The sequence below is a fragment of the Liolophura sinensis genome, chromosome 8 (assembly GCF_032854445.1).
Source record: "Liolophura sinensis isolate JHLJ2023 chromosome 8, CUHK_Ljap_v2, whole genome shotgun sequence".
NCBI lineage: Eukaryota > Metazoa > Mollusca > Polyplacophora > Chitonida > Chitonidae > Liolophura > Liolophura sinensis.
In genome coordinates this window covers 31,683,831-31,707,894 of record NC_088302.1, presented here as the reverse complement: position 1 = coordinate 31,707,894, position 24,064 = coordinate 31,683,831, and the positions used below count along the sequence as shown (strand labels likewise).

At 37.2% G+C, this 24,064-nt stretch overlaps 1 protein-coding gene across 1 annotated transcript; it reads right to left on the bottom strand.

The window, feature by feature from the left end:
- Positions 1-2,492: 2,492 nt before the first annotated feature.
- LOC135472385 (lysosome membrane protein 2-like) lies at positions 2,493-22,158 on the bottom strand. Its single transcript, XM_064751861.1, has 13 exons — positions 21,710-22,158; positions 20,576-20,742; positions 18,899-19,040; positions 14,062-14,274; positions 13,708-13,799; positions 11,910-11,959; positions 10,405-10,474; positions 9,981-10,159; positions 9,466-9,584; positions 6,296-6,369; positions 5,488-5,542; positions 4,771-4,935; positions 2,493-3,815 (listed from the first exon to the last, which is right to left on the bottom strand). Exons 1-13 carry the CDS (start codon positions 21,827-21,829, stop codon positions 3,750-3,752), a joined length of 1,512 nt encoding a protein of 503 aa, XP_064607931.1. The 5' UTR covers positions 21,830-22,158; the 3' UTR covers positions 2,493-3,749.
- Positions 22,159-24,064: the final 1,906 nt, after the last annotated feature.

The following is a 24,064-nucleotide window of genomic DNA, read 5'->3' as shown; positions in this document are numbered from 1 at the left end:
TAAAACCTACATAACACTGTAAGACGAACTTTTCTGCTGGACATTTTTTACCACAATCTTGAAAAAACTGACCACCATGATACGGTATGGAAGCTCGGTTTGATTTGGGTTTAACATGACATTTAAACAATATAGTGGTCATATCGTGACGTTGTCTTCTTGTGTTCAGTGCTGTCTCGCTGGCCTGCCATGCTGAAGACACCAGATGCTATCAAAGTCCCACCCAGTCACAGCCTGACCATGAGACACCAGACCAACTACGGTAGCCTATACTTGGCTCTGTTCGTCACATACCGGGTAGACCTATACAGAGCACGGAATGAGGTATCCCATAAAAGGTTGCAGATTTTTAAGTCTTGGGTATGACTCATCTTGGGGTTGACCCCAGATCTCCCCCTTACGAAACACAAAGTTACAAAACAATATAAATAGGCTTAAACCTCTAATAAGGATAAATAACTGACTGACCTTTTGACGAGTGTTGTAATACCATACTCTAAAATACGTTTTGTGGACACTTCACATATATGAGCGTCAGGAGTTTTATGGTGGGGGGAAAGGGAGTTCTCACTAAGTTCTTCATGCTACGGCAGAGTTTCACCTGACTGCAATACATCTGTGTGTAAAGCTGAGATTCCATATACGCGGTATGCGGTTTGCGGTATACGGCACGCGGTACGCGGATACGGCATGCGGTATGCGCTTTCTCTGATTCCATTTATGCGGTAACCTATGCGTTTTCTTTCATTCATGGTGCGTTTTTATCAGAGCAAACATGTCGCATTCCTCCATTTCACGACGTGTGGCTTTAGAGCAAGATTCAGGCCTTGCCATAATATCAATGTCATATAAGTTGTTGCAACTAAAGAAGCGTAAAAAGAGAAAACATCGATGGTACAGTATTTTGCGGCAAAGAGCTCAGCAGGGAGCTTTCCATAACTTGGTCTCGGAATTGCAGCTGGATGGAGAAAAATTCCAAAGGTACTTTCGTCTAACCAGAGAACAATTTAAACAAGTTCCGACCACGTGTCGGGGAAACACCCCACCAGTGACGTCATTTCTTGGGATACCCCGATTTTGAAAACGCATACCGTACCGATCGCTACATGGTGCTATTGATTTTGCCGTATACGTTTCCGCATGAAAAAACGGATCCGCGACCGTACCTATGGAATCATTGCAACTTATTTTAACTATTTCGACTTTTTGCCGCGTACCGCATACCGCGTACCATATACCGCTACCGCATGTAAGGAATCTCAGCTTAAGCCAGTAGGCCTAATGATGGATATTATATCAAACAAGCGTACCGTGATGCAAACTACACGACCTACATGAGACCACTTCGGTGGCTTTACGGTTAGAGCGTCCACCTCAAGGTCGAGAGACCCGTGATCAAACCCGGGTCGAGTCATACCAAAGGTTTTCAAAATGGTACATGTTGCTGCTTTGCGTGACACTCAGCACTGAGAGGTTAGAGCAAGGAAAAAGGACTGGTTGGCCTGGTGTCAGTATAATGTGACTGGGTGGGGGGTCACGTCTGACATCTCTTCATATGATTCTTCAAGAGAGGCATGGACCTTATCTATATTCCTTGGTGTGAATAAAATTATGAGCTTTTCATTCCACCTTTACCCTTTGGCTACTGACAAAATTCTTGTCAAGGGCATTAATTAATGTGCAGGATTACCTTAAAGCTACATGTGTTTCAACTGTACGTACAGGACTTGGCTCAAGAGAGAAATGGTACCCAGTACCATCAATATAGTCTATTTTACATTTCTCATACATGTATTTAAATCTGTTCTTCTTTAGCAAAAAGGATGGTATTTTAGAATAAAGTGTTTAGTTGAGTGTCTGGTCATCTTTTTGTGCAAATTAATACATCCAACTGTAAATACCTGAATTGTAAATGGTACATAACACAGTAATTGTGATATCATTAAAAATTATGACAAACAAATTTCTTTGGTAAATTAAAAAGAAAAACAGTTTATCAGAATGATTTCAGAAATACCTTTCCAATTTGTGTGATTTTAATTATGTCCTCTAATTATTACAATCAAATTCTTATAAAATATAATCACTGTTCATAACATAAAAAAGGTACAGAAATAGTAGTCATGTCACATACATGATAGTGCATAGATTCTCAATACAGTGTTTATATGTCCTGTCAAATTGCACTTACACATTACTCACCATTTACAGTTATAAATTGTCTCCTAAGTTGTATTCAATTCATCAAAAATCATGCCAACCATTTACATTTGTAAACACATAAACAGCCTACTATCCATTTGATATTATAGGAAAGCATTAAAAAAATGTAAGATAAGGCAGAATATTAGCATCTGTCATGGAACAAAGGGGTAAGAAGAAACATGTGGAATGATTTGAGTACTCTATATTAAAATCTATTCATGTACATCACAGGTACGTTTGATTTATGACATTTACATTGAGCCTATATATATATATATATATATATATATATATATGTGTATATCTAAACTTACATGTTCATGCATTGTTCCACAAATCCTTTTGGTTTAATACCATGCAAATACAACTAATGATCAGTTAACATAAAGTGTCAGGAGATCTGTACGTGTGGTTATGTAGTCTGCTCAAGTTGAGTGGTTAAGATGAGTGCTAGCTGAAAAACACACCAACTTCACCAACATGTGTCAACAGAGATCATAATTGCCGTACTTGTATGAACTACATACGGATATAGAGATGATTTATACCTTTAACTATCAGTTGTCATTATTTAAATGTATCTCCTGCAATATCACACATGTCTATTTCATAGGAATATTACAATATTACATATGGAACTCAATCTGGCTCCTCCAATGGCAGTTCCATAAACCATAAAACAAACAATCGAGATATTTATGTAACTCACTTGATCATAGCCACATACTAATAGAGATCACATTCAAAGTACATAACAGGAAAGTAAAATGGGCGAATGTTGAAATATATGCACTCATGTACTAAAATATTTATGCAATAAACCAATAATGTTCACAATCATGTAAATGTAAATGTTTCTCCTGATTTCTCCTATCTTTCAACAATAATGTAATACAGCACTTGGGAAGCCAATCATATTGTTAATTACATATCTACAGTTTGTTGTAAAAGCAGCTTCTCTGGAATGATATGTCAAGATTTAAAATTCCTACATGACAAGTCATATCTTATTATTGCATACACATGAAAATGCATGTTCTTAATGTGCTGCTTTTATAAATGTAGACGAACACAATGTTCAGTTGTAGGAATAATATGAAAGCACCCATTATTCATATACACTGTACATTACATATTCACATCCAGTTAAAATAGAGATATGTGCACACTTGTAATTCTAAGTTAGCAAATTTGGAATCATTTAATTTATTTCATATTTATTTATTTGATTGGTGTTTTACACTGCACTCAAGAATATTTCACTTTATACCACAAAGGCCAGCATTATGGAGGGAGGAAACTGAACAGAGCGCTTGGGAAACTCACAACCATCTGCAGGCTGCTCACAGATTCTCACGTACTACCAGAGAGTATGCCAGTATAAGGTGGACTTGTTACTCACAGCAACCACAGTGGTGTGAGGCTCCTGGGCCATTACGCTGCCCTGGGGTGCTAACCAGGAAAGCCCCCAAAATCAAATAAGTTTGTACAAAATTACAGTTGTTATCACAGTGCTATATGAGTGAGGCGGAAGAAATGCAGTCTCATTCAGTCACCAAGTTAGTCGTGTCTCTGACGTCTTCTACATGGTTCAGCTCTTTTTTCACTGGCTGAAATGATGAAAGGAAAGAATCATCAGAGATCATATGTTACACCATGCAGCTACATGAAAAGCATGACAGGGAAAACTAGGGCAACGACTACTGCTGTGCAATCAGAAGTCCTGTTCATGGGCTAAGTAAACTAATCAATCAATCAATAACTACATTCAACAAAACTAGAGACTCACCGTGTTCACCATTTCTGTCATACAACAACTTCTGCATGACACTAGCTTCTCAAGATGCCGTATTTCTCCTGGAAATACCTTACCAAAGACACCAGATAGGACAAAGTATCCAGCTAGAACGTTGTCACATACGTCCGACCATTTCTCTACATGTGATGTCAATATTTACACTCTGTCACGACTGAAAACATTCTTCCCCTCATTAACAGATGATCTGGATGGTCTATCAGCTTTAAGTTAACATTACACCAAGTTATGCATTTTATCTATAAACTATACATAAGCAACTCTAACCTATGGTTTTGTAGAACTGGAATAGGATGTTCCTCCACCTGCAAACACCATATTTGTTGTGTTGGGGAAATATTCTTAAGTATATTGAACTAAAAGAACAACAATCACAGACATTGTTTTTGTTTTTTCACTTCTATGATGACTGTCAAGTTTATGGGTAGAGGAAACTGTTAAACTGCCCACAGAAACCCACCACCCTCCTGACAACATAAACCATAAACCATCACCACAGGAGTGATTTGCACACCCAATTTGACTGATCTAAAGCCTGGAAATGACAGCAAGTCCGTGCTTTTTGTTGTGAGTGAGCAAGGGCTTTCGCATTCATGAACATATCACCTGTTACCCTGGCTGTGAAATCACAAGGATACTGACATGTAAAAACCAAAAAAAATAAATAAATAAATAAAAATAAAATCAAATGATGAAATGAAATTCTACAATATGTCCAGTCACTCAAAATATTCAGAAGTTGTACTGACCTGATTAAACTTGGAGATCGCCTTCCGTATAAAGTACGCGAGAACAAAGATGATCATGGCAACACCGACAATGATGAGAGTATACTCCAGTGCCTTAGTCAGCTTCATCGGATCCTGAACCTGCTTCTTAAAAGCACTGGCAGTCTTCTGAGTGATGGTGGCACTCTAGAATTTAATGACAACACAGAAAATCACAAGTTTACCAAAACATATTTTTAGAACAGTATACATTAGGTAAGTGATCTAGATTTTCTCCCAAAATAGTGCATTTTAATTTAGAGGTAAGATATGATAACATAGGCCTCCTACTGAAAAATGCACATTTACACTAAAATATCATCGCAAAATTTTGAACAAACCTAAAAATACCTTTAAAGATCTACAGAACTGTCAGAGTCAAATAAAGCAATATAGTCATGGGTGAAATTTAAAATTATTTCACATCTGCACAGGCAAAAATCATGATTATTACTACCAGATTTTATGAAGTGCCTTCTAATATGCCATTTTTGTCCCTTTAAGGCAAATTCTCCTCTTTTGAAGCAATTCAGAATAAAGCTCTGTTCTCTCTCATGTCTTTTGCCATGTTTTAATGTCATATAAACAGTTCTGCATGTATATTTTAAGCAGCTCTACTGGCCAATGCTCATTTTAGTTTGGGTCCAAATCAGAAAAGTGTTCAATTGCTCCCAAAATAAATTCTATTCATGATCTTACTTCATTGACCCACACGACTGGGAACAGTATTGGCTTAGTAATCTTCTCCAAGTCCCTGTAAGTAAACCAATCACAAACATCTACATGTACTTCTCAAACATTAAAGTATAGTTTTTATGATTCAGATGTCCAGCTTTCAAATGTGTGGTGGAAAAGTGTGAAATTAACAGGTTGCTTATAATCTGACATCTACTATGAATAAGACGCAATCACATGTTTTATTCTCAATTATTATTCAATTGAGGCCTTCAATAGTTTACCTAACTAAAAAAAAAAGCAGAGCATTAGCACTAAAACAGCCCTATGGCAAACTGGCTGCGTCAATCAATCATCATTTGGTTCACAGTTTTGAAGAACCATTATTCCTTAAATTAAACATGTCAGAAACAGTTACACAGAAACTCCTTCATGAAACTCATCTGCAGAAATCATGCACAATCAAGTTTAATATACATGTATCTTTTTATATTTTCGGAAAGCCCCTTATGTTTAGCTCTTGTACAACTTACCAAGAAGACTGAAGACCTGAAATTCAATAGGCTTCTTGGCACCAGTGTAAACCAAATGCCTGACACACAATAAAAGAAATCTTGAGAAAATATTTTCAGTCTCAAAACTCTGCTCAGAGAAAATATTCTCAAAACTCTGCTCAGAGGTAAAACATATCAACAAATCTTAGAATTCAATATGTCTCTTGCTTTTTCTAATTAACTGAGTAAAAGCATTCTTGAAATACTTTATTTACCTGAAGTATGGACACACAACAAACACAATGCCTTTGTGGTATTAAAAAACCAATGCGACTCACGTTATGAAGGGTATGTGTTGGAGGTACACATTAACCTGAAGTCTCTTTGCTACATTCATCACAACACCTGTTGTCTGAAATCAGTAAAATGCAAAATATAAACAAATTCCATGAAGATGTGCACGTACTTGGAAAGTATCACTTTAAACTAAGGAGCAGGATTCATTACAAAACATATTGGCTGAAATGATGAGTCAGAAGTCAACTTCTCAGCTTGCTGAATGTACACTGGATTACCAGTAGGTGAACTGAATTTCAATCAGCAGTGACTTTGTTCATAGTACAGTTTGTCTGACTGTCGGGATAATGTTTAAGGCTACACTGCACATGTAACAAATTAAATACCCAATTTACCTAATTTCATTAGGGTTTATGTTGTAATATTCTCTTACACCAGAGCTGTGACTTTTAGACCAGGCCCTTGAACATGCGTATAAAATTTAAGGGTATAAGGATTCAGCTACTGGTCTAGTAGCAGTTGTATGGGCAACTAAAATCCACATGGTCGAAATACCCACTTTCCTTCACCCAATTTTTCCAACAATAGACAAAAAGATAGTGACAAATACTTATTGAAATACAGAACTTTGAGTACAACATCATGATAATGAAATGTTTCTTAGGCCTGACCATTTGGCTGTATGTATGACAAGCATAAGGCCATGTACATGTATGGGGATACCTATGAAACTAAAAATAATAATCAGACTATCATTATTATTAACCATGTAGATGTTTAGATGATGTAAAAAGACACAAAAGTTTCGATCAAATTGGTGCAATACAGTAGCAGGTCAGTTACATTATAACTATTATAATCCATTATAATCCAATTATATTATAATTATATTATAATCTATTATAATCCACAATCCATTATAACTGCATAGAGTTCCTAAATGGGAGTAATTATGAAAACAATTACCCGATTTGTAATTTATTTATTTGATCGGCGTTTCATGCCATACTCAAGAATACCCAAAGGTAATTGAACTCCAGCATGCACAAGTTTGGGTAATGGGGAAGATATGTGCTAATTTTCATGGAAATAGGTTTAATAAAGGAGTTGGACAAAATCTGAATACTTCGAAAAACAAATAGTTATTACACAAAGTCCTAAATGGGGGTTATTATGAAAATAATTACCTGACTGCCATTAAATTTAAGTATGCACCAGTTCAGATGAAAGGTAAGATGCATGGTATGTTTCATGGAAATAGTTTCAGTACTTTAGGAAGAGCTGCACGGAAAAAATCATGTCTACAGGCAGAAAGACAGATGCACACACAGAAAGTGTGATTCTAGTATACAGTACTGCTTGATCCTAAGGATATATCTGGCACTGATATGGATTAGAACATCTGCGTTAGAAGGGCGTAATATCACAGCAAGATCACGTCATACGTCGATCATACAGCCAAGATGGGTGTACCATCTGCGTAGAACGGGCATAGGATCTGACCATCATCCGTGTAGGATTTTACGCCATGAGCTAACATTCACACATAAACTCATCTAACTTAAAACATATGCCACTTTGTTTGCCAACCTTGTTTGTTTTCTCGAAATAAAGGTGTAGTTCTCAACGTGGTTACTAATTCGCACATAATCATGATAATATGCAAATCGAGTTTAGACTGTTTCCAAAAAAAATTATTAAGTAAAATGCCAAACCACATTCTACATGTACAATCTACGATTTTCTTCAGTCCAAAATTTTCTGAGGAAGTCAATTTAATGCTGCATATAGTGTATAGTTATAACAGAACTTAAATGTGATAATTTAGGCACCATGACTGGCTAATTTATAATATTAGTTCAGCTCTTGGCAAGAACTTGCATCATCTCTGTTGTCCGGGAATGCGGTTACGATTTTACATTTCCGCTGACACAAATAAACTTTGTCGAGAAACAGAAAAGCAAAACTCAGAAGTCATGCATTGGGCTAGCTGATTGTTTTGCTGGCTTGAATGAGTGAGAGTTTGGCGAATGATAGACAATTCACTAATACTCACCAGGCTTGCTCACCACCAGGTAAGCAAACTGAAGATACATCCTGTCATGTTTATAGCTAGCAAAGGCTAAAGTGCCGTAAAACGATCTTAACGAGACTGCAGAACCGGCCAATCAAGATCCGTGTAAGGTGCGATCAGGATGGTGCCAACACGCGCATGGGCCGCCCATCATGGCCATATGATCCACTCCACATCTGATCAAGATGCGCGTAGAATGGGAGGATGATAGACGCAGAGTATATCGATAGTATAGGGCAGTATCTTTAGGATCCTGTTTTATAATTTTGACTCAAAGTCAAAATTGTCTCGTGGAATCAACCCCTGGTTACTGAATTGCTTCAAGAATATTTCACTTATACAATGGTGGCCAGCATTATGGTGGGAGGAAACCGGGCAGAGCCTGAGGGAAACCCACAACCATACGCAGGTTGCTATCAGACCTTCCCACATGTGGTTGGAGAGGAAGCCAGCATGAGCTGGACTTGAACTCACAATGACCGCATTGGTAATTGCGCTGCGCCACGTCAACCACCTTGGCCACGGAGGCCCCAGTTACTGAACTAAGTTCAAATGAATATCTCATTTATCACAAATGCAGCTACTGGAAATTTGTAGGATCTCCTTTTCCCCTAGTGCAAGTGAATCTGGCTGCACACTGCTGCCAAGCATTATTTACTACCTGCTGCATACACAGGTTCTATCTTTCTGCAAGCATCATGATGCCTTTACCAGAAACATAATAAAAAGTTACAAATCATCGGCCACACAATGGTAATGATACTCAATCATTCTGTGAAGTCATGACAGGTGAAACTTACAATCTTTGATATCCTTCTAATCACAAAACCATTGAGCCATATCAAGGCCGTTTAGAAAAATTTAAGGACCTTATCCCAAACTTCAATGGTGACATTATGACCATGCACTAAGAAATCTTACAAAGAGCTTCTGAAGTGCTTTTATGAAACCTTAACTTTTTACTGGTAAACCAACACATTTTTGTTCAATTTACTTGTTAGTTTCAATACAGCTTAAGTAGAATGGGAGCTCAAACATTTTTGGAATTAAAAAAAAAAAGGTTCTAGATTCTGCCCTGGTTAAAGAATGTGATTTGTAAACAGAAATCATCTGGTAATATAATGACTTCAGACTCACAGGTTCTACATCAAAGAAGGTCTGGTGTTCCTCTTGATTTGGGTGCATGCCCTCCACACCACTGATGTACTTCTGGGCCCCGGCCAGGAAGTGAGGTTGAGACATCACTACAGGGGCACCTGCATTACACAAGCCAGAGACAGATTACTCAGTACATTTTACTCAGATTACCCTAATTTAAGCATCTTGTTTTTGGTCTTACATGTAATTTGGTTAGATCTAAAATTTACAACCACATTTCTCATGATCTGGAGGTTGTTTGGCAGTACATGCAGTACTTTTTAAAATACCAACCCTTATATTTTGTTTAACATTGATTTTAGCTAATAAACAATACAATCCCTCTCCTGTTGTTGTACCATACATGTGTGCAAAACTTGGGCCCAATACACGCAGTCTTTTTAAAACACCCACCCCTCACATTACTTTCCCTGTTATCCAACACTCAGGGCATAAGCTAATCTTGTACTCTGTACAGGCCAGCTAAAGTTATATCAGGATTGAATATCGCCTACCTTGTTTAAAGACGCTGATATTTAAGACACCAGAGTCCAGGCAAGTTCCTACAGGAACACAGAAGCCAGTGTTGGCTGGGTTAAGAGTGTGGTTCTCAAACACAGCTTTAGGAGGCACAAACCTCAGGAGTTCTATGTCATACAGATTCTGGTCTTGTGTGTATGTCCCATATACTGATCTGTGCAAGAAAATGAACATATAACTAATAATAAAGGTTTGATTTGATTGCTTCTTTGACAAAGTTTGATTTGATAAAGTTTCTTCCATTTTATGTTTGATGGTAGGCATGCTGTTTCAGCCTGTGTAAGTCTTAAATATTAATGAACACATCCTCTATGATCAATGGAAATTTGCATTGATTTGCCAGTCTTTGGGTTTTCTGGATTGAAAGCTGGCTAAGCTTCAGCTAATGCCAAATCTTACCTGCCAATATCAGATGAGAACAAATACAGAATATCTTCTTTCTTCACAAAAGGTGGGTACATAGTTCCAGCTAAAAGACAGAAATTGAATACAAGAACGAATAAAATTTGTGATAAATTCTTTCCTTGACAGTGATTGACCCTAATTTTCATTATTGCTGTTTCCTTACTGGTACCCCTTGTGTATCAGTCCCTCATAAAACAGATCTGCCGACTCATCTTGTTCTTTTTCAACAAAAATTATGACTGTTTGAGAATTATGCATATTATTTTGGTGCTTGGCTTCCTGTAGGGCCCACTAAAACAAGCCACAGCTAGATCAAGTTCTAGCTTTGGTCTTGATTTGGTCTTTGGTTTCTTTCCTCTGCTGTTGAATTTGCCATAGCTGTGATTCTGGCAACTCAAACCGAGGGTAAGGCACTTGTATTGTGGAAAGGTCTCTCACTGGGCCCAGTAGTCTAAGCAGTGCTAATTGATACTAGGCTCCAGGATCACGAAGCGATCTTAGACTTAAGTCAAAATTTCAATCATTAAACTTTGTTTACAAAATTTTCATTATTTTAGCTGAAATTTGTTTAACAATAACTTACCAAGAATGTACAATGTGAAGCAATATTTTGACACTGTTACATAGGAAATAACAATTTTAAAGTGGTATGAAATTTTGACTTGAGTCTAATATTGATTAGTGATCTGGGCCAGGGACTTTTGTAATGTTCTTTATTTGACTTTTGAGAGGAATTTGGCCATTACTTTTCTGGAAGAGTCATTCTTCAGTGACACAACTAAGAATTAATTTTTTTGCACAATTTAATTTATAGATAAAGTGGTTACCTGATGTAGAAAGAAAGAGGAGAATGAAAGCTTTCAACCCTGGGCATTTCACCTTTAAGTTGTTACGTGAGAATGTTTCGTTCAGGTTTTAATATATTTGGTCATTCTATCATTTTTATGAGCTCAAAATAAAAATGATGACCAAGGGGTGATAACCACAAGAATGATTTTGTGTCGCTGAAGTATTCATATCTTTACACCCATAAAAGCTCTTACATGATGTTTAACAAAATCTCTATTAATTGAATGTAATATATTTCACAATTTTGGATGACATGACTTTTGAGGAGCTTGATATATCAAACATTTTCACCCCCTGATCATTACAAGTGAGGAATCAACATTTGCAATCCTTTTATGGTCTGAAATCAGTAAAATTGACACTGAATGGGAGCTTTTATGTAAAACCACGTAGCAGTAAATGTACTAAATTCTATCTCAAAGAGGTTAAATTTCTCAGTCTGGTATAAGTCTAGCTTACAGTTATAAGATATCTGTCATCGAATGGTGACTGTCAGAATAATACTGAAAGCAACATCAACCCTATAGCTAACAAATTGGCAATCAAAAAGCTGTGCACATATTGTCTTAAGTATTCTGTTTTGAACGTAATATTGGAAAGTGTAGATAAGTCTGAAATGCTAATTATTAATTAGTTTGAGATTTTCTTACCTGTACCATTAATCTGATTTGCCTGATCAGTCGTCCAAAAATCAAGAGTACTACAAAATAAACAACAAGGATGCAGTGATACTTATTTTATTGTTATATATAGAGAGATACATACACAAAATAAACATTTGGAAATTTTATTAAACCTTTATTTTTATAAATATTTTTGATGGTTTTTTAGGGTTTTTCAAGACATGTTTACTGTTTAAAAACCAGCAACGGTGCATGTTTTGTACAGGATAAGGCTTAAAAAACTGAAGTACCCTTCCACAACATGCATTTGTGTAGTACACCACAAGGCACTAACAAATAGTTTTCTGCATGAAAATAATTTACCTGTGTTAGATCAAACTGAAGATTAGTCATATTAGTGTGATCCCAAAAGAGGTGCATGCACAAATGTTGAGAAATTCTTGTCATTAAATTTCAGAATCGGCTTGGCACAGCTGAATGTACACCCTTATCCCTTAAACATGCGCAGTGAAGGACAAAAATTCAGGAACCACTATTCGTGTATAATATGCAATTAAAACAAAATATGTAACAGTTTAATTCTCCAGCATAACTGTGACTGTAAGCCTCAATCTAAATGAAAACAGGAATTATCCAGGGATTATACAGGGATTAACAATTAAGTATACATCTTTATGAGGCAAAAGCTCAGTTGGTTAGCACGCTAGCGCAGCGTAATGACCCAAGGGCCTCTAACCAATGCTGTCACTGTGAGTTCAAGTCCAGCTTATGCTGGCTTCCACTCCAGTCGTACGTGAGAAGATCTGCAGCAACCTTCGGATGGTCATGGGTTTCTCCCGGGCTCTGCCCGGTTGCCTCCCACCATAATGCTGGTCGCTGTCATATAAGTGAAATACTCTTGAGTACGGCGGAAAACGCCAATCAAATAAATAAATAAATAACTAAATACCAATATCTGTATAACAGCACTTCAGAAATATTATGTTACAATACTTATGTTTTAACTGCTCATAACAAATTTGTAAATCTTGGTATTTGCCAGGACTAATGCATATATTTATCCCACATGTTGAATCTCATTTCTGGACATGATACGATGTGGCTGATCTGTGCATTCATGATGAGTATATAGCACAACCATGTGCAAAATCTTTAATTATGTTTTATCATAGGGTTTCTCAAACCTCCATGTACGTTTTTTTAACACTCTTGGCTTGTATTTCCCAGCACTCCACCCCGGGCTTTGCCCGGTTTTCTCCCACCATAATGCTGGCTGTCGTCGTATATTGAAATATAAGTGAAATATTCTAGAGTATAACATAAAACACCAAACAAATACATAAATAAATAATGAGACAAAAGCAACAATCAATCATTCCATAAAGAGTTCAACAGGGATTTTGTTCATGGACATTACGAGCCAATTTAGGAGACCAATTCACACTAATGTGAAGTGGATGATTCTGTGCTCATAACCATCTTGGGATGAAATTTACTCCTGAAAGTGACTGAAATGTTAAAAAAAAAATTAAGTTTGCTTTTGTCTGCCTATTCAAGTATGGAAAGATAGACTCTATCTATTTACACTCTCAATATGTAACACGTTAAATTATCTCAAAATTTGCCTCAGAAATTATTCTACCTTCCAAACCTCAAAACAAAATTTGTAAGATCAATTGAACTCTCGGGAATCAGGCAAAATGTGCAACTTATCCATCAAATTTTAAAAATTTTAGGTTATTTTCAGGCCATCTGATGATTCCTAATGATTACATATGTCCATTTGAACATGCTTCCAAAATCTACAAATATTTATTAAACCAACCTCTTTCCATTCCAAGACTCAATATACGCAAAGTTTCTCAAGTCACTCTGGCCAGTGTATATCATATATTCCCCATCATCTGAGGTGTTTTGCTGTAGCAGAAATTTGAATATATGTTAATTTAACTGTGTATGCTTTGTACGTTAAAATATATGACAAACCTAGGCAACTTTCTTATGTAAAATGTTTTCCTTTTTCTCTCTCTGGGAAAATGGCAAAAAAAATACAACCAAACATAATCTGAATGCTAAACTCTATCTAAAACAATAAACAAACAGCTTCATTATACATCTAATCTATTTATCATGATCAAAATTCATAACCAACTAAGCTGAACAGAAACAACTGCATCACCTTGTAGAAAAGTCCAAACTTATCATCAATGGGAAACGTAAGGTTGTAATCAGCTAGGATGTGTTTGGCCTCCTTCAACAGGTTATCCTCATATCCCCAGAGAATGTCAGCCACTGACAGTTCCAGAAATAGGTTCTCCCCCACAGTGGTAAACAGTGCTTGAAGGCCTTGGAGGATCACATCATATTCAAACCTCAACATGTTGGCCAGGGTCTGCAACAGTCAACATGCAAATGTTTAACAGGTAATGTCTTGAAAAAGGTTCTTCAACCACAGCACTGAGCAGTGATACATTAATTATAAGGCCTGGAGCATCATCACATATAATGAGTTATATACAAGAGTGTGGCATACATGTAACAACCCAATCAAATGAACATAAATATACAGTGTACATACATTACTTGTGCTTCCTCTCTGGTGGTTCTTGGGAGGGGGTTGCACCAACCTGCGGTTTGACGTGGGTTTCCTCCAGGTTCTGCCTGCTTTTCTCCCACCATAATGCTGGCTGCTGTCGCACAAGTGAAATATTCTTGAGCAAACACCAACCAAATAAATGGATAAGTACATTGTTTGCTTTACTTAGTTAAATGTGAGTACTTTCCGCCTGTAGAGGGCTGTTTGCTGTGATGTTCAAACTTTTGGTTTACGGCCGAATACAGCTTTTTCATTTTGGCATCTTGTTAGTGGGCTGATTTTGGCTAAAATATTTACAGATATTAAGAAACCTTCACAATGTCTTAATGTGTAGCAAATTATAGTGTCAATATTACTTTTAAATACTTATAACAATTTACATGAATACAGGGAACTTTTAAGAACATATAAGCTATTATCATGCACAATTTCCCATAATTTAAGCTTTTTAGGGTATACTTTAATTTGGATACTTAAAGGGTTTCAAACTGTCATTGTATATGGCTCTTTATTTTAAAGACTTATTAGAGTCAAACACCTCTTCAACTTTTCCATTATTCTGATCGGTGTATTTAACACTTTTATCCTGCCACCTTCAGGAACACCACGTCAAAGACCCCATCCTGTCCCTAGGAGCCTCTCATAATGATGTTGCTGTGAGTATAAGTCCAGCTGATTTTGGCTTTCTCTCCAGCCATATGTGGGAAGGTCTGTCCGCAACCTGTGGAGGGTCGTGGATTTCTCAAGAGCTCTGCCCTGTTTCCTCTCATCACAATGCTGGCCACCGTCATATGTGAAATACTCTTGAGTACGGCGTAAAACACCAATCAAATAAATAAGTACCCCACCCTGTTACAGTTTAAATGACACTTTGAGGGAGCGTATCTGTAACACCTGGTCCATAGCCACTCACTTTAATATATATGATGAGTATAACTGGCATAAAAAAAGTTTCTGAAAAAGTTACATGAACTAGTGCCACAGGTTTAAGTTGCTGAGAGGATAATCACACAAAGCATTATCTCCTTAACCCTGCATTTGAAAGTGAATCTTTTTGTTTTTCCTTCAGCTTCCACCTCTCAAATTTCTTGACAGTGGCAGGTAGGCAGGTGTTATTTCAATCCGTGCCAAATGAATGTACATGTGCATGCACCAAAATTGTCAGTTTTCAAAGTCTTATTTATACTACATTACTCGACTTAAACCCAGGATTTGCTTTGCTGTACATGCTGTATTGGAGCTAATGAAGGCTTGAAGACGAGCTGGACAAACGATCCAAATGACAGCAGAGTGCATCATTTTTTTCTGTGATGTTGCAGTGCATGTGTACTTCATATATGTTTCATGAGGACACATACACCGATAACTGTGATGTAATATAAAAGGAAAGAACAAATGAGTTCACAGCTATTGAGTGTCTTCACACAGGTGGGAAGAAGTTCTACAAGTTTCCCATTCTGTTGAGGTCACCCTTACACACATGAAGTGTACACCTCAGTGTGAGGTATAGATGAGGTGTATATGGGGTGTATGCCTCGTGTACACCTTAGTGTAAGGTATAGACGAGAAGTACACCCTAATCTATATTATCTGAGGTGTACTGTACCTCAAGTATACATGTACCCCAGCCATATGACTATACAGTGTACCTCAGATGTACCTCAGGAACTTTGAAAAAATTGACACTTAGAACATGTACCTTAAGTGCACTTTAGAAACTTTGAAAGTTAAAAAAAATGAATGATGCACCTTAGAAACACCTTAGAAGTTTTTGAGCAGTTTTTGAATATGAGATAATGTATAATACACCTCAGCAACTTTTAAAAAATTAACACTTAGAACGTGTACCTCAGGTACAATTTAGAAACTCTGAGAATTTTTGATTATAATTTAGAGGTCAGATACCTCAGTCACTTTCTAAAAGTTTTAAAATAATATAAGTCTTTGCCTCACCCTATACTGACTTGCAATTCAGTGTTTAAATATTGACCAATTACAGAGACCGGATATATTTGCTCCTCATTATTCCAAGATGGCTACCCTGAACAATATGCAAATATATGGAATCAGGACCCCATTAGCACTTCCATTTCTCAGCAGAGAATTTTGGGGTGTAAAGTATTTTTTCGCTGCCAGCTTGCCATTTTTTTGGTGTACAGATGCATGCTTGGTATCAAAAGGATGGAAATTGTCTAAGCTTTGGGCAAATATGAGTTTTAATGATGAAATTCCGGGCGAGAGAACACAAGGAGACAGGTGGTGATGAGGCTGCGAGTGACATCGCCTTGGCGTTGCAAGCCACCCCTCTGAGCTGCCGGCACAGAAAGGTCCAGATTTTGCTGGTCAACCTGTGCCAAGATTTTTATGGCTGCTTTCTCACAGGCTGGGCCAGGTATGCACCAGAGCTTATTGGCCACGGAATGTTCTGATCTGAGCTACAGCGCTAAATGTTAACACTGTCGCTTATGGAAAATTAATAGAGGTCTGCAGCCATACATATTCCAGGAAAACAACCCAATTATGCACTGCTTGAAGTTTCCTGGGGCACAATTTGTAACCTGTTTGGACACATGAACAGTTCTGAAGGACATAGAAAATGAGAAGTAGTAAATTTTGAACAAGCAGCTAGAAAGCCTCATATAAATGTATATCACTGTTAATTGTTGTTGTAAATCACCTGAGATTTACAGATACTGTAAACAAAGAACAGTATGCACTTAGAAACTTACTTAAACTTATCTATAATTAATACAGCCGATATTTAAGTGTTTTGAGCTTGTTTTCTATCAAATAAAATTGAAAACAGTCTGTATCCACCTGGCCAATAAGCATACACCTCATGCATCCATCATATTTTTTACCTAATATTTACAGGGTACACTTCCACTGAGGTGTAATTTGCATAATTAATTAATTTGCACAATTGGCAGTACCTCAGATACACCTTCAATACACTTTAGAGTACCTTAGATACACCTCAGCTCAGATATGCTACACCCCTATGGGTGTACCCATTCAGATGTACCTCTAGTATACCTCCAGTACACCTTTTAAGGGTAAAGGATGACCTGGAATTTTCTGCCCCCTGCTTTTGAAGCCTATATAGATATCAGATGCTCTAAAACTGTGTATGCTCTACAAATGCAGACTCATCATAAGAGGTTAATATGTCCACGTAGCACAGGGTCAACAATATCTTCATTTCAGCCTACATTGTATGACAATGTCAGATACACAGATAATTGATAAACCCAAGTTGACAGGGTTCACACTTTTTGATTCAGGCCACACCTTTAACAATTAATATTACTACAAAATTAGAGAAGCAGAATTGCTATAAAACTGTACTTATGGTTCTGAAGGACTTCTTTTAAGACTACTTCCCTTGCGTACACCACTTTATTCATACAATTTTCATATAGTTGCTTTTGGGTTACAACATGCAGTGTCTATATACTTACTGTACAAGAGTTATATATTTGCATGTTTATAACAATATATATGCAGCAGTTATTGATTCTCACATATTCCGGACTTATTCGAGGCCACGAAAACACCAATGTCATGACAGTACTATTAATATTTTGAAAACTACAATTGGAAATTGGAGTATTTTAGATAACAGTCTCCACAGCACATATGAATTGTGAATTTTAACAAAATCTGGTTCAGGTTCAGAGCTTTGTATAAACTCCTATGTTATTTAGAAACAGCGGCTGTGTCTTTACGTGAAAAACATGTTGGCATAAGAAAAATAAACAAATGCCCTTATGCTCAAAGTGTCAAATTGACGAAACAGGGGCTTGCCTTGTTGAATTATGTCTTGTGTATGTCTACTGAGTTTCATACACACGCCATGGGGGTAAAACTATATATATATATATATATATATATATATATATATATATATATATATACTCTGCCCGGTTTCCACCCACCATAACGCTGGCCGCCGTCGTATAAGTGAAATATTCTTGAGTACGGCGTAAAACACCAATCAAAAAAAAAAAAAAAAAAAAAAAAAAATATATATATATATATATATATATATATATATACCTTCATGAGCAGACTCAGTTAAAACAGCTTTTCTTTTTCTTCTAAAATTTGAAAATCAAATTACTTCCACCAATCCTTATTTCTTTTTGTTTCAGACATATCATATGGCCTTTTAACTTGTTGCTTCACACTGCACAACAATTAGTGTGATAACACTTCTGAAAACGTTGGCATACGCTCTTTACATGGAGGCAAAGCCTATAAATTGTAGATCTGTGCTAAGACAAGCTTGATTAAAAGACCAAAATACTTTTAAATGACCACACAAAACAAGCAAATAAAGATAACTCAGCCCCGTTTGATATGTGAAATACATTTGGCATGGCCTTACATGCATCCTGGGGTTATCAAATGTACTCACCACCATTGGTAAGTTGATTGTTGTAAATGTGTCATTCTCGTCCCCTACTGACATCTCACGGTCAAATATATAATAATGTAGTTCTCTGTAGGATACTGTCCCATTGTCATGAAAGGTTATGTTTACTTTCTTTCTCTTCTCCCTGTATTAAAAAAAATATACAAATCTGAGAATATTTTATGAAAAGAGAATTCAAAACAGAATTTACAGAGGCTATACTGGAGAAATTTTTTGCAAAAATTGCATATTTGCTAATAAAAACAAAATACTGCTATTTAGTAAGAATAGCTTAATTAACTCATCTCCCTTTAGTAAATATCAGACCTGTACATATACAGTAGTAATTATTGTGTAACAGCAAAAACTGGAATGGATTTAGGCCAATCGATTTTTTCTCAAAAATCTGTGGCCTAGCTTCTTTAACCAACATACTATAACATACTGCAGGCAGTTGAGTTCATTTATTTATTTCCTTGATTTCCTTTGTATTTTAACACTGACATTTTTCTATTATAATAGCGTGGAAGGGGAGATATCAGAGACACCCCTTGACTTAAGGTCGCAGCTAAATCATCAAGAATTTGATATCTCTGGTGTCTCACTTGTCAGAAGCCCATCAGGTGTGGTAAGAACATCTCGTTAGCTGAATGAGACAACCTTAGCTTCAACCCCTCTCACCAGCCACATTTTTTAATAGGCTGAAATTGAAATGTGAGGGTGTCTATTTTGTCCTTTTTGAGGGCCTTTTTCAGCAAGGTGTCCAGATTTCAATTTTTCCTATATCTCCCATGTAAAAAGTTCTGAAAACAGTGGCTTTTTTTCGTAAATGACGTCACCTATAAACCAGATGTCTTTGACAAAGTTTTGTCAAAATGGCCCCTGATACACAGGCCATGTTGGTGGAAGACAAGCGGTCTTCATCGAAAGACTGTACAGATAGCCAGAAATATACCACACAAGCATCATCAACATCTTTTTGTCACCAAGGCCCCACAAATAGTGAGATTTTTGGAATCCACAAATAGATGGATCCAATACATCCAATGTCCCACCACCCCTTCTCGTAACATTGTTACTTTACATTCCATTCCCAGTGATACCAATGGGGAGGCTGCATATTTTTTAATCCCGTGAGGAGGCATCAGTGTGAAGGCGGACCTCGAGCCATTGTTACATACACTCGTAAAACTCCTTCCCGTCTGTATCAAGACAGTCCAAAGCTGTGTACTCTTTTGTTCTTCCCTTTATCACATCACAATTGTCAGTGTACGTGTGCTCATAAAACATATATGAAGTACAGGGGCGCTGCAATGTCACATGAAAAAACAATGTGTTTTACTCTCGTTTGGACCTTCTGTATAGCTCGTCCTCGAGTCTCCCATAAAACAAAGTCAAGGTCCTGCTGCCTGGCGTCTGACAGGTCCCCATTGTGACGTCATAGAATGAACGAACATTTTTAACCAGTGTGTGGGACATCTGGTTGACTTATTTGCAACAATATTGCTTAATTGGTCAATTTCATGTTCTTGATTGACAGTTCGAAAAGATCTATTCCAATGCCAAGTAGTGTTATATCTGAAGATATCAAGATATTTGAGGCGAATTTCTTTGCAGAACATGGCCATCTTCCAGGGCCACTGGATCAAATGTTTATACTACAACTGCATGGTTACTCACTGGTAGGTGTAAGGTCCTTTCTGCTGCAGGATTGGTTTCTTCCCCTCCAGGATAACCTCTTCATGGTTGACCAGGTCAAAGAGGTAAGTTTGAAAGTATATTGGAGCTGAATCCGATGGAGTTTTCCAGGCATCGTAAGTCACAGATCCTTCTGTTATTGGTATCGTCTGAAAATGATGATTTAGCATATATATATATATATATATATATATATATATATATATATATATATGCAATATAAATAATATACATGACTGAATACTTCACTGCCGTCATATAAGTGAAATATCCTTGAGTATGGCTTAGTTAAACACCATTCAAACAAAATAAATAAATTGAATGCTTCATCACTGAACTGAACAATCTTTACAAAAATTTTTTACAGCTGTATAACGGTATATATAATAAATATTTTTCATTTTTTCCTGTTTTTGTCTCAAGGTAATAATTTTTCACTCCGATCTGGGGCTATAATCTATTATACATATATGTATTTTATATCATGTAGTTCCAGCCCATATGATGGTGACCAGTACATTACGGGTAAGAGAAATTCGACTGCCTGGAGTAAATCACCAACACTCGTCAAGTTAAAGCAAGCTTTTCCCTGTGTGACACAGGTGAAAAGCAAGTGGTCTCCAGCGAACTGATCTAAGACTACACAAGGTAATTGATCTTCCTCTTTCTTTAACATTCTAACATTTACCTTCTCGGTCGACCCACAAAATGAATGTCATAAAATGTGGAGGTAGGACGGGCGGTTGTTGAAAATTCAGTCTGACAGTGGGATTGATCCTACGTCTCTTGTGACTTGGCCTATATATCGACTTAAAAAACATTCAGGTCTATTTTCAACAATTTCTGGTATCGGCAGGTAAATATCAGAAAGTGTTGAAAATAGATCTCAACGTTTACTTTAATTGAACTATGACTTCAAATGCAGCTAGCTATAATTAACACACTATAAACTAACTAATATAATAAATTAGATGCATATACTTAAAATCGATCACCAGCTAATTAATTAAGCTTCAAAAATATCCATGATTAAAGGTTGCATGCTGTATTAATGAGTGTGTAAAAACTAGCTGACTACAGACGTTCTAGTACACATGTCCTTATACTATGCCTTACATCATCAACCTTGTGCACAGTGATGTTTTTCAGTACAGGGATGAGGACAGCTCCTGTTACTAGGAATGCCAGTCCTATCACACCTGTTAGAGTTGCACACACGACAGCACGCCGACCCATTCTCACGGTAAAATACCACCCTCAGACAACCATCATACAATGACAGGCAGATTTCCAGAATACGCTGTCATCAGAATAAAAGCATTCTTTTTTCACAATGAACGCAAAGATTCACCGTCACATGACAAGACTTCTATCAGTTGTGCGGGTGAGTGCACTCGGCCTGCTTAAACTCAACGTTCACGTGATAATTCTCCAATCTGAGAGTCAGGAAAAAAAGGTTCCTTTCCGAAAATGTTAGCAACAGGATTGCCAAGCACTAATGTCAAATCAAACACCGAATTCCAACGTCCTTCGGAGTAACACTCAAAATGTCGTCTGCTCCACGATCAAATCTGCGCAGAGAAGTCACATTCCGTCTGAGATTCGTCCACACATGCTTACTTCCCCTGTATTCTTGGGGAAGTAACTCGGTAGTGACCCGATGAGCACTGCGACCCACTGACATTTGAATTTGTATCTCGGCATACTACACCTGTAGCCTGGGGCCATACATGTGGGACACAATGTTATCTGTATGACCATTGTTAACCTCTTGTATTATGAAGTAAAATGTGGACGGTTTACCTGAAATCTGGATCGTTTTGTAATCCATTTTCGTTATTGGTAGGCCTATATAGGCCAAACCGGGTAACCATGCATTTGTTAAAGATGATAAAAACTACTGCAAGTCTATACATACTGTGCACCATGCATCACTGTTAACTTGTGTGTCCGTTCACAATCTGGCTCTAGGCCTATGAATTCACACGTCAATCCAATTTAAAGTTTGACTTAAGCCTATCTTATCTTGTCTATGATTTCTTTGTAAGATTAGTCGACCCGTTCATGGTTTTGGAAATAGTTTTGAGTGAAATCGAAACAAAATGGCAGCATTACTCAGGGTTGTACTTCACTATTGCTCTTAACATTTCTGGAAGACACGTGTGTCGTCTTCCATTAGGCCTCTACACAGGTGTAGCCTACAATTTGTATTCTATAGGCCTACTGGTGTATATAAGAGACGTGGCATGCAGCGTCCCATGCCACATGCATGCAAACTTTTCCACAAACATGAAGGCAAAAACATCAAAACAGAAAATAGAGTCCATACTTATTTGGTTATAGGCCTACATGTACTTATTGGGCTAACAGCAGGCCCAATGCCGACACACTTCCAAATTCTTGATTTATTTATTTTGTATATTTGACTGGTGTTTTACGCTATACGCAAGAATATTTCACTTATGTGACCTCATCCAGCATTATGGTGGGAGGAAACCGGGCAGAACCTGGGGGAAACCCATGACCATCCGCAGGTCACTGACAGACCATAAGTTCTTAATAGAATCAAATCCAAGACATATCCAAGACGTACCGCTCGGTCACGGAGGCCCCTCTCATCCCATCATCCTGGCCGACATTACATATTCATAAAAGTGAAATATTTCCAAGTATGAAATAAAAAATAAACCTGAATTAAATATTTATTTGATTTATTTATTTCATTGGTGTTTTACACTATACTCAAGAATATGTCACTTATACAACGGCGGCCAACATTATGGTGAGAGGAAACCGGGCAGAACCCGGTGGAAAACCCACGACCATCAACAGGTTGCTGCAGACCTTCCTAAGTACACCCGAAGCTGAATTAAATAAATAAATAAAACAAATAAAGACCTCCTCGTCATCGCCTGTATAGCGATAGCTACAGGCATGCGCGCATTAATTAGACGGGTTATCTTAACCCTGACCGGGGTAAGTATATGTGGAGCTTGCATGACGCTAACCAGGTGCACATCTATTAAAAAGTTGAATATTTTGATCTTAAACTTTAGGGGCGACATTGTGACATGCATCAAGAAATTGTATAAATTGCACCTCTAAATGAGGCGTACTGACAGCTTTTAAGTGGATGGAAGAAATTTGTACCGGTATATATGAAAACTGAAGTTTTTCTTGGTAAGCCATCATATGTTTTGTATAACCTGCTTTGAAGTGAACTCGATGTTGAACTCCTCCCCCGCCGTGTAAGTGGGAAGTCTGCCAGCAACCTGCGGATGGGCGTGGGTTTCCCCGGACTTAGCGCGAAAACCACGAATTAAATAAATATGTATATCAAGTATACATGTGGATTACGGGGATACTGTCCTGTAGTCGGATAACAGTTACATGTTGCCTGGATGGCGTTCTTTGATTACAATTCAATAATAAATTTATCTATGAAGAAAAAAAATTACCAAATATGCAACC